The 16,544-nt window shown below is 50.2% G+C and overlaps 1 protein-coding gene across 2 annotated transcripts in view; it reads right to left on the reverse strand.

Moving 5' to 3' along the window:
- STUB1 (STIP1 homology and U-box containing protein 1) overlaps nt 1-16,544 on the reverse strand; it is a 43,815-nt gene that overhangs the window by 21,574 nt on the left and 5,697 nt on the right. For both annotated transcript variants that reach the window (XM_076053564.1, XM_032980452.2), the window contains one exon: nt 4,902-5,100. In XM_076053564.1, the coding sequence (XP_075909679.1) occupies nt 4,902-5,100 (199 nt within the window). The remainder of the gene's footprint in view (nt 1-4,901; nt 5,101-16,544) is intronic.

Below are 16,544 nucleotides of genomic sequence, written 5' to 3' on the forward strand. Positions count from 1 at the left end.
TCGGCTACAGAATCCCACGTCAGAGAATGAGGAGGCTTACCGCAGCCTTCGCTCGGAGGTTCGGAGAGCCGTGAGGCGCTGCAAGGATGGTTGGTGGTCGCGGGTTGCTGAGGAGATGGAGTCTGCCTCAGTGGCCCGTGATCACAAATCTCTATTTAACTCCATCAAAAAAGTAACCTGCAGCGCCACACCTATTACCATCATTAGGGGAAAAAACGGTGAACCAATCTCCGACCCCCAGGAACAGGTTTGCAGATTTGCTGAGCATTTCTGTGAGGTTCTGGGGGAGGGAAAATCCTTCAGCCAGGAAAACATCATGGCACAAAGTGAGGATGACCCTGCTGAGGCTGCGGTGCCTCAATTATTGGAAGAAGTCACCCCCTGTGAGTGGCTGGCTGAGGTGCCATCTGTTGAGGAAGTACTGAAGGCGATCCGGAGTCTGAGACCAGGAAAGGCAACGGGCAGAGATGATCTCCCAAGCGAAATGCTGAGGGAGGGTGGCGTTTGTGCACAGACTGCCCTATATGACATCATAACAATAGTCTGGACCACTGGACAGGTTCTGCAGGATTGGAATGATGCCCTGGTGGTCCCCCTTTTTAAGAAGGGGGACCGCACAGACTGTAACAACTACAGGGGCATCTCACTCCTCAGTGTGCCGGGAAAGGTCCTGGCAAGGATTATTCAGCATCGCCTTGCCAGGCACGCTGAGGAGAGGCTTGCGGAGCCCCAATGCGGTTTCAGGAAAGGGCGGTCCTGCACAGATGCCATATTTTTTGTCCGTCTGCTACAGCAGAAGTGTAGGGAATTCCAACAAGACCTACATCTCTGCTTTATTGACCTGGTCAAGGACCTATGATACCATCAGTAGGCCTGGGCTCTGGGTTGTTCTTCGTGCTTTTGGAGTACCTGATCCTCTGCTCACGATCATTAAGGACCTTCATGATGGTGAGCGGGCCCGGGTAAAACTACGTGGCCGGGAGTCAGAGCCATTCCCTGTACACCTTGGGGTGCGACAGGGATGTCCTCTGGCTCCCACATTATTTAACATCTATTTTGACCATGTAGTTCGTAAAGCCTTCAATAGCTGTACCGGGGGAATCACCATATGGTACAGATATAATGGGAGGCTGATCGATGCCCGGGTGCGGTCAAGGGATGGCTCCCTATTGCTCAACCACGTTATGTATGCTGATGATTTGGTAATAGCTGCTCATTCAGAGGAGGAGTTGGAGACGCTGCTGCTGAGACTGGAGCGTGCCACTAAGAGATGGGGCCTTACCATCAGCCCCACCAAAACTAAGCATCTGCCTGGGTATTTTGTACCATAGGACACTCCACCCCCACAACTCCCAATCGGTGATGGGGCAGTTGTGGAGCGAGTGGAGAGTTTCCCATACCTGGGCAGTGTGCCTATGACCGGCTCCAGTTTAACAGCAGAGGTCTCACTCCGAATCAGTCGAGCGGCAATATCTTTTCATCGGTTGCGTAACGCTGTGTGGAAGCTACCTGGTCTGTCGCTCCGCACTAAGCTTCAGGTCTTCTTGGCCACGGTCATTCCCTCCCTTCTCTACGCTTGCGAAACGTGGACGCCCTAATAGAACATCTTCGCCGGTTAGAAACATTTAGGCTGGCCTGCCTACGATCCATCCTGGGTTTAACCAGACTGGATTGTGTGAGGAGCTCACAAATCCTTGAAAGATCTGGGCAAGGTCCCATCGGTGAGCTCCTCCAGCGGGCAAGGCTGCGATGGCTGGGTCATGTAGCCCGCATGCCCAGCCACCGCATGCCGAAACAGCTTTTGTTCGGCCGGATTGAGGGGGCTAAACGGGCACGGCACGGGCTAGAGAAGAGATGGAGTGATGTGGTACAGTAGGACATGGAGCTGAGTGGACTTGCCGATGACTGGTACCAGCGGTGTCAAGATCGGCCTCTGTGGAGGAGGCTCGTGAAGGACGCTGCTGGGCAGTTGGAGGTAGTCGCCCTCCAACAACAACGGAGGGCGGAGGAGCGACGCTCACAACAACGAGCGGAGCGCCGGGTGGCTAAAGCACAGCAGGTTGGCACAGTAGGGGGCACAGGTGGTGCATCAGCCAGTCATCTCAGTCAGTCGACCCGTGGCACCTGGGTCTGCCCCGTGACCTCCTGCCAGCGGGCGTTCGACACTTCACGTGGCCTCAGGGTGCACATAGCCTGGCACAAGCGACGTGGTGACGTCACCGCCACTTAGTTGTGAATGGCGGTTGTTGTGGTTGTTGTTTATTGACCTGGTCAAGCCTATGATACCATCAGTAGGCCTGGCCTCTGGGTTGTTCTTCATACTTTCGGAGTCCCTCACCCTTTGCTCACGATCCTTAAGGACCTTCATGATGGTGAGCGGCCCCGCGTCAAACTACGTGGCCGTCAGTCAGAGCCATTCCCTCTACACGTTGGGGTGCGACAGGGATGTCCTCTGGCTCCCACATTATTTAACATATATTTTGACCACGTAGTTCGTGAAGACTTCAATGGCTGTACCAGAGGAATTACCATATGGTACATATACAATGGGAGGCTGATCGATGCCCGGGTACGGTCAAGGGATGGCTCCCTATTGATCAACCATGTAATGTATGCCGATGCTCTGGTGAATCCTGCTTACTCAGAGGAGGACTTGGAGGCACTGCTGCTGAACCTGGAGCTTGGCACTAAGAGGTGGGGCCTTACCATCAGCCCCATCAAATCTAAGCACCTGGCTGGGTATTTTGTACCATCGGACAATCCACCCCCACAACTCACAATTTCTGATGTGGCAGTTGTGGAGAGATTGGAGAGATTCCCATACCTGGCCAGTGTGCTCATGACCAGCTCCGGTTTAACGCCAGAGGTCTCACTCCAAATTATCTTTTCATCGGCTGCGTTACGCTGTGTGGAAGCTACCTGGTCTCTCACTCCGCATGAAGCTCCAGGTCTTCTCGGCCACGGTAATTCCCCACCTTCTGTACGCTTGCGAAACATGCACCCACCTAATGGAACATCTTCGCCGGTTGGAAACATTTAGGCTGGCCTGCTAACGATCTACCCTGGGTTTAACCATATGTGTGTGTGTGTGCGTCTAAGTCGATGTGTTTCTATGTGTGTGGGTCGATGTCTGTGTGTAAGTCCATGTGTGTCTGCCTTTTTCGCCCGGGCAACGCCGGGTACTTCCCGCTAGTTATTTATAAATGTGTCGTAACCCTCCACCACCCGACCTAGCCAAACAGTAAAAAATGTGTCACGTTTACAAAGGACAAATAGTTCACTACTTTAGCCCACCAGTGTGTTGAAGAGTGAATCAACATCATTTAAAATTTGAGTGAGACTTTTCGCTGGTAATTACATCCAGCATCATCGGGCAATTGGCCAGAATGGTAAAGCCCTCACTTGTTCCCGGTCTTAAATAGAGCAGCAGGGTGACATCATCATTTAACTATTTGTCCTTTGTAAACGTGACACATTTTTTACTGTTTGGCTGTGTCGGGTGGTGGAGGGTTACGACACATTTATAAATAACGCGATCTAACCCAAAAACCTTTATTATGAATAATATTGGTCGCGAAAGCCTACGTGTTAAACAGATAGTTACTCAGTTGAAATTTATCAGCAAGGCGACATCCTGCTGATGAGAATGTTGGAACCGGTCCAGGGACTGTTTTCTAAAAACATATGCTACTGGAATTCACTCATCCAGAAGGTTCAATAGTAAATGTATTAAATGCTATTTTGATATATGTACAGTATATAAAGTAGGTAAGTGTAAATTGTTCAAGCAACGGGGGTTCTGCCACGATAGACCAAAAAAACTAAATCATGGCGTTGGAGGGTTAATTATTAACAGTGGACAACGGTGACAAAACAACATCAACCTTTGTCTCTTCCCTGCTGGATGGAGGGCCTCCCCACACCTTCACCATCCCTCATCCCAGTCCTGTACCGCCAAAATCCATTTAATTTCCTAGACATTAACTTATCTCATCACTCCATCTCCTTGATGGCAATCCTCTTGGATGCACTCTCTTTTAGCGACCATGCCATCACCACTATTATACCTTCCAACGATGTGTCCTGCCCAAACCTGCTTAACTTTTTAACAGTTAATAATGTGTTACAGCCAAAGGAGGGAACGCATCAAAAATATATTCAGCACAAAGACGGATTAATGAAATCTGCTTGTGTGCAGGTGCTAAATGGATTGTTACATCATGGCTTGGAGGCCTTCATTCCATATGTGGCTTGATAATATAATATCTATTGCAAATCCATCCTTGTTAGATCTTTATAATTTAACCTGAAGAAACTCCAACAGTTGCAAAAACATCCTACCCATCTCATCCTCCGTAACGGTCATCCTCAACTAGACACCTTTCCTCCGTTCCCTTCAATGGCTTCCTATCATCTCCAGCAGGGTCGAGCTACAACATGGCCCTGCCTGTGCCACCACCGTACCTCTTCTCTCGGTCGTCCACCATCTCTCTTCACTCCTCTCACCCTGCACCAGAGCTCACGGTAACAATCCCCGCAGCAGTAGTAACAGCAGCAGCATCGCGACTCACAACCTCCTCTCTACACCGAGGACCAGGACGATGGTCACTGCCAGGCGCCGTTTCTCCGTAGCAGTCCCCAACGTCTGGAACGCCATCCCGCTGCACATTCGTAGCATTCAATCTACACCTACTTTTAAGAGACACTTAAAAGGCCCACCTCTTGCCTGGCTTTTGAGTGGCACCAAGCATGGCTAAGTTTGTTTCCAGACAAATGTGCTCTCTTCAATCAACGAAAGTCGTTGCAAGCTAATGTTGGACATATAAGTTACCGGGAAGGGCGTGCAATTGTGTACAAGCTTGGTGTACGTGTGCAAAATGCATGTTGGTGCATGTGCAGACCCAGCTGCAAGTTGGCGATGGCCTCGTCATAGTTCTCCAGCTCCAGCTGGCTCTGGCCCATGAAGAAGTGGCCCTTGACCGACTGGCTGTCAAGTTCCAGCGCATGCTTGCAATCGGACACCGCCTTCTCCCACTGCTGAAGCTTGACGAAGCAGAGCGCACGGTTCGTGTAGTACGCCGCCACAAGCGAGTTGCGTGTCTGTCGAAGGGAGAGGTGCACACAGTCAGGCAGTGACTGTTAGAGCATCAACACGTGTTTTTCAGTGGTCGAAATGGGATATGACCAACAAATGTTTAACGGCACATTTAAACATCAATACACCAAATATTTACCCAACGCGGGGGGGGGTTGTGTTCTTGAAAATAGCCACAATCACCAAAACCATGATCCACTAACTCAAAGGCATTATGGGAAAAAACATAGTCTTTTTTCATATTACGCTACATTAACACAAACGTAAAATATGATTACTATTTGCTAGTGTTAAATGTAGCTCGTACAGTAAATATATAGAATGAAAAAAAAATAGGACAAGAAAAATTGCGCGGCTAAACCTCGTTGCCTCTGGATGCTGGCCACACGTGAACTAGGACCCGCGATGAGCTGTATCACAGAGAAAGATCGCGTGTGTACTTATGCAGCAGGATCATCGCGAGCAGTGCAGTTAGAGGAAAGTGCTTCTTTACGATGCACACAGGAATCTTGTGGTCAAATGCGAATGGTCAAGCAATAGGGGCACAATCGGCAAAATATACCTCAAGAAATTTGGCATAAACAGTCAAATCCACGAGGGGCAAAGTTTGAGTGTACATTGGAGAACACTCAAACTTAACCCATCCTTGGTTTTCCCTGTTTTAATTATACATACATTAAATAGTACAGTATTTTCTTATAATAGTAATACATTTATACATTGTTATATCAAATTACATGAATAATAGGAGGCAAATAATATTGTACAATTCATAAATGCATAGAACAAATCATTTTCTCTGAACTAAATCACCAATCAAAGTAATTACTTTCAAAACACTTATAAGACCTAGCTCACAAACACCTGGAACTTAGTGCTAAATCCGTAGCTGCAGGGCAGCCATTTGTGGGTTTTAACTATTAACACACAAAAATCCATAATACAGGTTTTTGGGGATTTTGTTGGTTAGATTATATAGGTTATGCATAAATATACGCGATCTAACCCAAAAAACCTGTTTTATGGATGATACTGGTCACAAAAGCCTACGTGTTAAACACTGAAAAAGTTCAATAAAATTGAAATGAACAAAGTACCCAAATAATGGCCTCTATGTTCACCATTCACAACCTGTTAGTCATGTTCTGATTGCTATCTATGTATAGTGTGTGTATCTCACGAGGCACACACAGAAGTCTGGAGGCACCACGATTTATTAACTGAACAGGGCTACGGGCTAACAATAACTGGGGTTATTCTAGACCCCCAAAGGGGTCTCTATGTAAACTGATTCCCAACGAACGACGCTCCAAGACCCCTGAAGCAACGCCGCACGGTTAACTCTTCCCACCAGACAACCCCGATTGCTCTGCCTCCGTCCCTCTTATTATCTCGAGCGTGGCCTCGCTCCGCCTCCGGCCACGCCCTTTCCTCTCGCGATAGAACTGGAGCCAGCGTCACATGTCCTCGGGGCCCCCGTTTACGGGCCCCCTTCACTAGTCGGTGTCAGCACATCCCCTCTCTCTCTCTGGGACGGGACCCTGCTTTGTAGGGACCTGCTTCCCCACCACGTCTCCATCGGCCCCATCGAGAGGTATGTGCACACTTATTTACCAGTTGTGGTTGTTGTCGGCTTATACGCTGTAGAGACGCTATTTACGGCTATACATTACCCCCCCCCTTCATGAAACGCAGCCGTCTCGGCTAACCGACATATAACCCGTGCAACGTGTGGGCCTCCAACTTTTAACGCAACAACATTAAATAATCCCGACGAGGAATAAAACGATATTTACACTATATACAGGACCAGGGAGAAGAAGAGTGGGAGGGAAGGGAAAAATAAAAGTTGCAACTATTTACAATGGCCGACCCACCCCCCGGACAGCCCACAACTACACCCCGCATATGTAACACCGCACACGAGCACAAGATGAGCCCGGGTCGCCCATTGACTCATCTGGCTCGAGCAGCGACCACGGGTGTAGGTGCACTTTAACGCCGGAAGGTGGTCATTTAAATCGAGCAGTCTTTGCCCGAGTCCTTGATGCCGGGCCATCAAGCGAGGAGAGTGCGGGCCCCCCCTGGAGGTTCCGGGAACAGCCGGAAGATGACTCGATGAGCACGGGACCTCCAGAGGCGAAGACCCGCCAAGCAATGGGGGGGGGGGGGGTCGGGCAATGGCGGATCCGGACTCCCCCATCCACCCTGGGCCGGCACTACCGGTGACGTTGGGGGCGTTAGGCGCTTGGACCCTGTGGGCGGAACAATAGAACTGTCCTGAGGAAGGACATCAAGTCGACGCGCGCCCCAGCTCATCGGACTGACCAGACACCCGGCCCTCGGGAAGTGGAGATGAAAGACTAATAAGGCAGGTGGAAAAAAACGTTTTAGCCGCGACGGGTACACAAACCAGCGGCGGCGACCACAATGAATCCGCACGTACTGCGGACTCCTCACCTCCACCACTTCGACCGGGCCCTGCCATGGTTTGTGTAATTTGGGGGAGGTACCCATCGGGACATGGGGACAGTGGAGCCACACCTTGTCCCCTGGTGTCCATAGAGTCGTGGACTGGCGGGGCCTGACGAGGCATTCGTTGGCCGCCTGCCGCAAGGCCGAGTTGCTCCGAGACGTCTCCCTAGCTTTCGCAAATCGCTGTAGGGTAAGACGCATGGGGTTCGAAATCTTTGTACAATTTTCCAGCGGCTTGAGCTGCACATCAATTGATGGGTCACGCTCCCTTCCATACATTAAAAGGAACGGAGAAAGACCCGTTTGAAGCATGTGGGGCGGAACTATATGCGGCGAGCACGCCCGGAACATGTAAGTCCCAGTCTGACTGGGCTTCATTGACACGTTGGCACAACATCGAAGTCGGGGTTCTGTGTAACCTCTCCACCATACCGTCTGTCTGGGGGTGAGATAAGGCGACGTGCGTACCTTTTTGGTACCCAATTGCACATAAACATCTTTCAACAGTTTGGACGCAATTTTTTTGCCCTGGTCCGTCAAGAGTCGTTCAGGGGCGCCTTTATCCAATACGTAGCCATGAAGGAACGCGCCCGTGATGGTTTCAGCTGACTGGTTTGGTAGCGGCCAGACCATTGGCCAACGCGACAAATAAAGATTTATTCCCCCGCGAAGTGGTGGGGAACGGACCGAGAACATTGAGTGTGGCGAGTTCATTCACCCGGGAAACGCAGATGGATTTCAGCGGCGGGCGATCCGCTCTCGAAGGTTTGCGGCGAGTGCATTCTGTCAACCCTGCAGCATGTTATAAACGTCGTCAGCCATGCCCGGCCAGAATAAGTAAATTATTAGAGTAGCCAAGGTTTTGTGGACACCAAGGTGCATTAACCGCTCGTGCTCCGCACATATAACCTTCCCCCGCAGAACGAATGGCATCACAATGGCGTATCGATGGGATTCCTCGTCCCATCTCATCAGCAAGCCCCCGTCAAGAATTACCGGCGATACTCCTGGTCTGTTACCCTGACCCTCTACCTTACCGACACGGCACCGCAGTTTGAGCAGGGAGGCGTCCTCCATCTGGAGTCGCCCCCAATCGTCATGCGTGAGGCCGAGCATTCTATCACGCATCTGGACCGTGTCCGGAGGTCGAACGTCCGCAGACGCTGCCATAGCCTGGAGCAACTCCCCAGCAGGGGTTTTGCAGCGTCCCGCACCCGTGAGGCACGTACATGATTCTGGAGGTGGCAGTCTCGAGAGAGCGTCCGCGTTACCATGGCGAACGTCCTTTCTGTACGATACTTTAAAAGTATAGTCCTGAAGGACCTCGAGCCACCGCAAGAGCAGCCCAGACGGTTGTTCAACCCACAGCGCTTACTGAAGGGCCGCATGATTCGACCGCACCTCAAACGCCCTCCCATAGAGGTACGGACGATACACTTGGATAAAATAAACGATGGCCAACAATTCTCACCGCGTTACGCAATAGCGCTGTTCCGCAGGGGAATAACACATGACTCCCATAATCCACGACCTTTTCAACCCCGTCAACCACCTGGGACAGCACGGCGCCAATCTCAGTGTCGCCCGTGTCAAGGAGAAAAGGTCGGGAGAAGTCAGGATAGTGGAGAGGAGGTGCTTTGACCAAACCCTCCCGCAGTGCAACAGACGCCGCCTCCTCCGTCCCCCAACGAAATTTCTGGCCTGTGGCAGTAAAGACATGCAGGGATTTTGCGATAGTTGCAAAGACGGGCACAAAACGACGGTAATAGTAGGCAAACCTGATCAAACTTTGCACTTCACCCACCGTTTTGGGGGTCGGCCACGTACGCACACATGCCGTTTAGTCGGGGTCTGTCGCTATTCCGGATTCACTCACAATGTGGCCCAGATATCGGACCGACCTCTGCAGAAAGTAACATTTTTGCGGCTTGAATTTTTAATTAGCTGCCCGCATTGAGAAAGATGGCTCGCAACCGTTGTTGGTGCTCCTCGAATGTACGTGCAAAGACGATGACGTCATCGAGATAGATGATGCACGAGTCCCACTGGAGCCCTGCCAAAACCAATTCCATAAGCCGTTGGAATGTGGCTGGGCTGGAATGCAGTCCCATGGGAAGGCAATTCAACTCAAGCCCTTTTACGCTTGGAACTATAATCTAAGGGCAACTGCCAAAAGCCGGAAAGCAAGTACAGGATAGAAAAGAACCGCGCCCCTAACAGGGCATCCAGGGAATCATCCATCCGCGGAAGTGGGTACGTGTCGGCAACAGATGCCATGTTTAACTGTCGGAAATCCACACAAAACCTCAAGGTGCCATCCTGCTTTTTAACAAGGACAATGGGAGCCCCCCACGGACTGTTGGAAGGGGCGATAATATCCGCGGCTAGCATCTCTCCGACCGCATGGCGAACATGCTCCTTCTCAGTCGGGCTCAGCCTGTACAGGTTCTGACGAATGGGGGCCGCATTGCCTGTGTCGATATGATGGTGTACAAACGACGTGCGGGCAATATCATATTTGGATTTGCTGAAGATGTCCGAAAATTCCTTAATGAGCACATGCAATGCGGATCTCTGCACCCCCGACAAGTCAGGGCTTTCGGTACAGAGTGCGTCCACCCACGCGTCGTCGCAACTCTCATCCTGCTCCGTAGCTGCGACCATCTTTACGGGTTCCGTCATTACTACATCGCCATCTGCTGGTGATGTGTGAGCTAGGACCGTGCCCGCCTATATGACAGTGGGCCCAAGACCAGCATTTGAAATTTGAATGAAAGGCTGCTGGTCATTACTGATGATAGTTTGGGCCCCTACCAACGTAAGGCCATGGCTCACACCTCCCTTGGTAGCATCCCCATCAAGTTGCCTCCTGAGGTGCAAGGGCACCAGCATTTGCGCTCCAGGGGGAATTTTAACTGTCTCCCACACGAGTGCTGGGATCGCGGCGTTTACTTTGCACAGTCGAGTGGGGGAGGGAAAAAGGCCATTCTACGGCTGGACGGCAATTCCAGGCACCCCTGGTCAATGAGCATCTTGAGGGGCATTTTCCCTAGAAAATCTGTTCCGAGCAGGCAAGGCACGGCCAACGATTTCGAAACTAATACTGGGCCGGCTATTTGAATATCGCCAATGGCCACGGTAGCTGACATTTGCCCCATGGTGCCCAAAGAACCGCCATTTGCCGCAAGCACGGGACTTCAACTGGACGGAGGGTAGCCGATTTAGCAGGTAAGCAGTCAAGAATAATTGCAGATATGGTGGTAGCGGATGCTCCCGTGTCAATTAGCATCCGCACCTCTATCCCTTGCACGGTGCCAATGACGGCTGAAGATGCCGCGGCCGCGGCGACGGCCACGATGCGTTGGCCCAACGCCGACCACTGACCAGGTCGCCGTGGCAATCCATCGGCCGCCCATTTCCGAACTACCCGCTCTGCACCCCGAGCGGACAGCCGACACGTGAATCAAGGCCAACGCACGGACCGGATGAATGGGTGAGTACGAGGGCCAGGTGTGTGGTGTAGCACGACTCGCCTGGGGGCCCTGCGGAGCGGAAGAGGGTCGGCCGAAGGATGGCGGCGTCCTGGAGGTTCTCCCACGGTCGGTCCGGCACCCTTTGGAGACGTGGCCCGGAAGGCCGCACTTGAAACAAACAACGGGGCATGTTCCAGAGCTGGAGGAGGCCCCTGTCCGTCGATCACGGTCATCCCTACGCCCCATCTCGGCCTTCCTCCACCCGCTGTTGTTGAGTGATGCGAAGGCCTGGAAGGACTCGACCCCTTCGGACGCTGCTGCATCTTCAGCAGAACCGGCGCACGCCACCACCTTGGAGCGGCGCTTGATGTTGAGGTGGGCCTGGAGGCACCTCGCGACTCTCAGCGGCGTCAAGTCGTTGTCGTCGGCGGCAGGCAGCACAACGTCGAGCTCTTGGGCCAGCCCCAGCATGCAATCCAAGACAAATGCATCAAGGCCGTCCTTGTCCATTTTTGGGTATGCCGCCTGGGCCAGCGAGAAAAGCGCACTACAGAAGACAAGAGGCATCTCGCCTTCCTCGCATCTCCACGCAGCAAACTTATGGCGCATGTTAGATGCGCCAACGTCACCTGATCCCCGACTGGAATTGAGTAGAATGCTCCCAAGGCAGTGTCATCTAACACCGTTGGAAGCGCACACAGCACTTCCCCCTCCGCTCATCCCACCAATTCGCAAGTAGCAGTGAAGCGGCGGCTGAAGGCCACCCAATCTCCGCTTGCCGTGACGAATTCCTTTACAAAGGGAAGGCGCCTCCTTCAGAGCAGGCCCCTCCATTTGCATTTTTAGCGGGACGCTCGTGATGGCAGAAACCCCGTCCTGTGCACCGCTCAAAATGGCGGCCGCTTGCGCAGGCAGCGTTTCCCGCGCTTCCTGCGTTTCACGCGCGCGTAACGTAGCAGTAGAGTCTTCGCCCCGCGGCTCCAGTCCTCAGACTCATTCAGCCGGCCCGTCCAGGTCCATCTCCACGACAAGTACTGCCACAGCGGACAGTAGGTCGGCCAAGCGCTGGCCACGCGCCCGCCTGCGTCTCCCCGCTGCTGGCAGTGTGGCGAGGTCGCGTTCCTGGCGCTGCTCCACAGGCCCAAACCCCTCGTGGTCCATCTCCGGGGCCGCCTCACCCAGGGCTGTCTGGGGGATCACCCCCTCTTCGTCCTCTAATTCCGAAGAATCCCTGGTAGGTTGTCTTCTTCTCGTGTACATTTTAAGCCTACGCTATCACCTAACTATAAAGTATTTTCACTTCTGGCACAAGATGTAGTGTGTGTATCTCACGAGGCACACACAGAAGTCTGGAGGCACCACGATTTATTAACTGAACAGGGCTACGGGCTAACAATACTCGGGGTTATTCTAGACCTCCAAAGAGGTCTCTATGTAAACTGAGTCCCGACGAACGACGCTCCAAGACCCCTGAAGCAACGCCGCACGGTTAACTCTTCTCGCCAGACAACCCCGATTGCTCCGCCTCCGTCCCTCTTATTATCTCGAGCGTGGCCTCGCTCCGCCTCCGGCCACGCCCTTTCCTCGGTTTCTCGTGACAGAACCGGAGCTAGCATCACATGTCCTCCGGGCCCCCATTTCCGGGCCCCCTTCACTACTCCGTGTCAGCACGTCCCCCTCTCTCTGGGACGGGACCCTGCTCTGTACAGCCTACTTTCCCGCCACGTCTCCATCGGCCCCATCGAGAGGTACGTGCACACTTATTTACCAGTTGTGGTTGTAGTAGGCTTATACGCCGTAAAAACGCTATTTACGTCGCTACATCTGCATTAATTCACCTCCGATTCATCAAAACAACGAAGTTATTAAAAATATATATATAAATGTTACCTTGAGGTCTCAGACGCCATTTTTTTACTTTAGCACCAAAAACGCTAAATGATATAACATTAAACAGTTAAAACAAACAGCCCGTACCTGAAAGTATATTGCAACCTGTATGTAGTGACATCGGGGATGTTACTGTATGGTGCCGGCCCGGAAGGGTCAAATAGAGCAAGTCAAGATCTATAAGTATCTTGGGGTCATCCTTGATTCAAAACTGAATTTTCAAGAACACATTGATTATATTGGTAAAAAGACAAAAAATAAAAATTGGTTTTCTGTATCGATACACACTGTTTTCCACCTATGTTCCGTTTGGAATTGATAAAAGCTACCATATTGCCTCTACTTGATTACTGTGACATTATTTATAAATAAGCTATAAATACTGTTCTGAGGAAGCTTGACTCAATATATCACTCGGCCTTAAGATTTGCATTGAACTGCCCATATAGCACCCACCACTGCGATCTCTACATTGGGTCAAACTTAACATGTCTTAATGATCGACAGCTTATGCATCAGATATTATTTATTTACTCTGTACTTACAAAAAATCTGCAGATTACCTGCTGGATATCCTCATTGTTTCGAAAAACACATGTAACCTAATATCCTCGCTCATTTACCAGCTTTACATTCCTTATTGCCGTACAAATATTGGAGCAAGGGCCTTTGCTATTGATGCACCCAGGGTCTGGAATGCTGTCGCAATGAAACTCCAACTTAGATCACTACCTATAAGATCGTACCTCAAAACTGCTCTAGAGGAGTGGTACAACCCTAGCTGCTACTGCTATCCAGTGGCCTGAAATCAAATATATCGCTACGGATGACCAATGTAAGAAATTATCAAGTATTTTGATTATAGTGTGCTGCTACCACTATTGATACTCCTGCTATTATGGATTGACTCATGCAGCTAGCTAAGGATGCTAGGTTTAGTCATACATGTTATTTATGTCGCTATTGCTAACTTTCAATCACATTTCCAATTATCACTGTTACGTTGTTTTTATAGCATTATTTTAGTGATTTCTAAAAAGGTTTAGTTCAGCCATAATTGTATGTTGCAGTTTAGAGTTATACTTAGAATTTTAATCTAAATTGTATTGTGATTATTATTGTGATCTAACATCAAACTGGGATTTTTGCACATTTTTTGTACGCAGCATAAACATATGGTGCTTTTTCTGGAAGATTTAATTGTTTTTGTAGAGGTTGTTTCAATTTGCATGCAGTAAATTTTAAATGTATCTTGTAATTTTATTGTTTATTGCGGTTGCACCCGAATCAAGAGCCCAATGGCTCACAGGGTAAAACCAAATAAATGAAACTGAAGAAGGGTTCGACGTTCCTACATCGTGGACAGCACCGTGTGGGTGGCTGTGTGTAATACCAGCCCTAGCGGGGCTTGACGAGTACTGGGATAGTGTGGGCACCAGGCACAGTGTGTGGAGGGGGAGGGGGTGAGTGTCAGCCCAGGGGCAGGGTTCCCCCGGACCGTGGCACTCTGGTTGACCCCGTACACACGTGATCCGGAATGTCCACACAGGGGGCGCCAGGTGGGGGGACTGGTGGGTGATCACGTGTCTGGAGAGAGCTCTTGAGGATTGAGAAGGAACAAGAATGTTCAGGAAGGTGGGCGGGGCCGAGGGCGGAGCAGCCCCGACCGGAGAGGGATATAAGGCGGGTCCCTGAGAGGGACCGGGGTCGCTGCATTCTCAAGCGGGAAGCTCTACATCTCAAGCTGAAGCTCTCCATCCTACGAGGCAACCACGTGGTCGGAAGACCCGAGTGAGGGATCGACCTTTTGTAGCAGTAAATCGCTGTAGCCTGGTAAAAGGGCAGTTACCCCTTTTGCTATGAAATAAAAGTGTTGCCTCTAAAAGGCACGTCTGTGACTCAGTTGGACTCATTACATGTATATTAGCTCAAATCCGTCCACCTGGATATCCGAGAGACCATCACTGGGCTGTCTTCATCCTAAAGGTCCTCTTAAAACAAATCCGCCAATTACCTAAAGAACCACTTAGTTCTAGATTTTAAGCTTTCGTGACTGCAAGGATTCATACTCTTTGTTTTTTTTGTAAAGTCACGTAGATAAAACAAAATCAAAATCAAAGAAAACTAAATCAAATCACGACATTTCGGAGGCAACACAAGCTTCCGTCTTCAGGTGGAACAGTCACAGCAAGATAGCTGCATCAAGTGGTGAGCTCCGAGACCCTCGAGCTTATATACAGGTCAAGGTGGGGGGAGGAGCCAAGCAGGGAACGACGACGAGGCTAAGTTTAATCCGTCTTTTGTTATGTTGAGGGTTCGGGGGAAGCGGTGGTTTACTGCACGGGGGCAATGAAAAATGGTAAAAAAAAAAAAGGCTATGCGCTTTATAAGGTAGCTGAAGTTTTGACTTGGTTTATGACATCTTTCCAGTGGTCGCTGAATTTAAAGCCATCCTCTCGGTTGAAGTTGTGTCTATGTTTGTATATATGACTTCATAGACAAATCTTTGGTAATAACCGGGAGGTTTGCATAGTACTTTGGTATCGGAGAAAACAATGTCATGAGAACCCGCTGTGTTGAGACAATGATCAGCCACGGTCGAAGAATTCGTTCTGCAATTTCAAATCTGATGTATGCTCGCGAATTCGGTCAGAAATATGTTGTTTCGTCTCCCCAATATAGCAGTCACCGCAGATACAACTCAATTTGTAAACACCGGGGTACTGTAAGTCAGGAATGACATCCTTTACGGATGGGATCAGATCACGGATTTTGTGTACTGTATTGAACCGAACCTGGATCTTGTGTTTGTTTAGAATTTTGGAAATCCTTTTGGTGATGCCTGCTATGTATGGCAGTGTGATGATTTTGATCGGAGTGTCAAGTGGTTGCTTCTGTATGGTAGGAGAAACAGCTTGGCGGATGATACGGTCAGAGTAACCATTCATCTTGAGGGCTAGTACATGTTTCAATTCACTGGTCAGGTGGTGTTGGTCAGAAATGCAGTGAGCTCTATGGCATAATGTTTTGATGAAATAATTAATCAGGCTTCAAGTAGGAATCTGTGTGGGTGGACTTCCTGTAAACAGAATGTCCCAAAGAACCATCAGTCCTCCTCTCAAACAGAACATCCAAGAATGGCAGCTTGCCATCTTTCTCCACTTCCATGGTGAATTTGATGGATGGGTGTCTGAAATTGATGTGGTCTAGGAAATGGTTCAAAGCTGGGAGGCCGTGTGGCCAAATGACGAAAGTGTCATCCACATATCTCTTCCACAGGGAAGGACGAAGGGTGGATGTCAGGATGGCGTCTGATTCAAATTTCTCCATGAAAACATTGACTATCACTGGTGACAAGGGGGAACCCATAGGGGTACCCTAATTTTGTTTGTAGAAGGTGCCATTCCAGGTAAAGTAAGTGTTGGTGAGGCAGTGCCTAACCAGCGCAGGTACATCAGGGTTCAGTCCATGTTGGACCAAATCCTCAATTATTGTTATGATATCAGGTACTGGGACCTTGGTGAACAGAGAAACAACATTAAAGCTGACGAGGATACCGTCAGGAGATAGTACAATGTCTTTGACCATAGAAACCAATTGGGTTGAGTTAA

The sequence above is a fragment of the Petromyzon marinus genome, chromosome 3, assembly GCF_048934315.1.
Source record: "Petromyzon marinus isolate PM22_M1 ecotype Great Lakes invasive population chromosome 3, UKy_Petmar_22M1.pri1.0, whole genome shotgun sequence".
Lineage (NCBI taxonomy): Eukaryota > Metazoa > Chordata > Hyperoartia > Petromyzontiformes > Petromyzontidae > Petromyzon > Petromyzon marinus.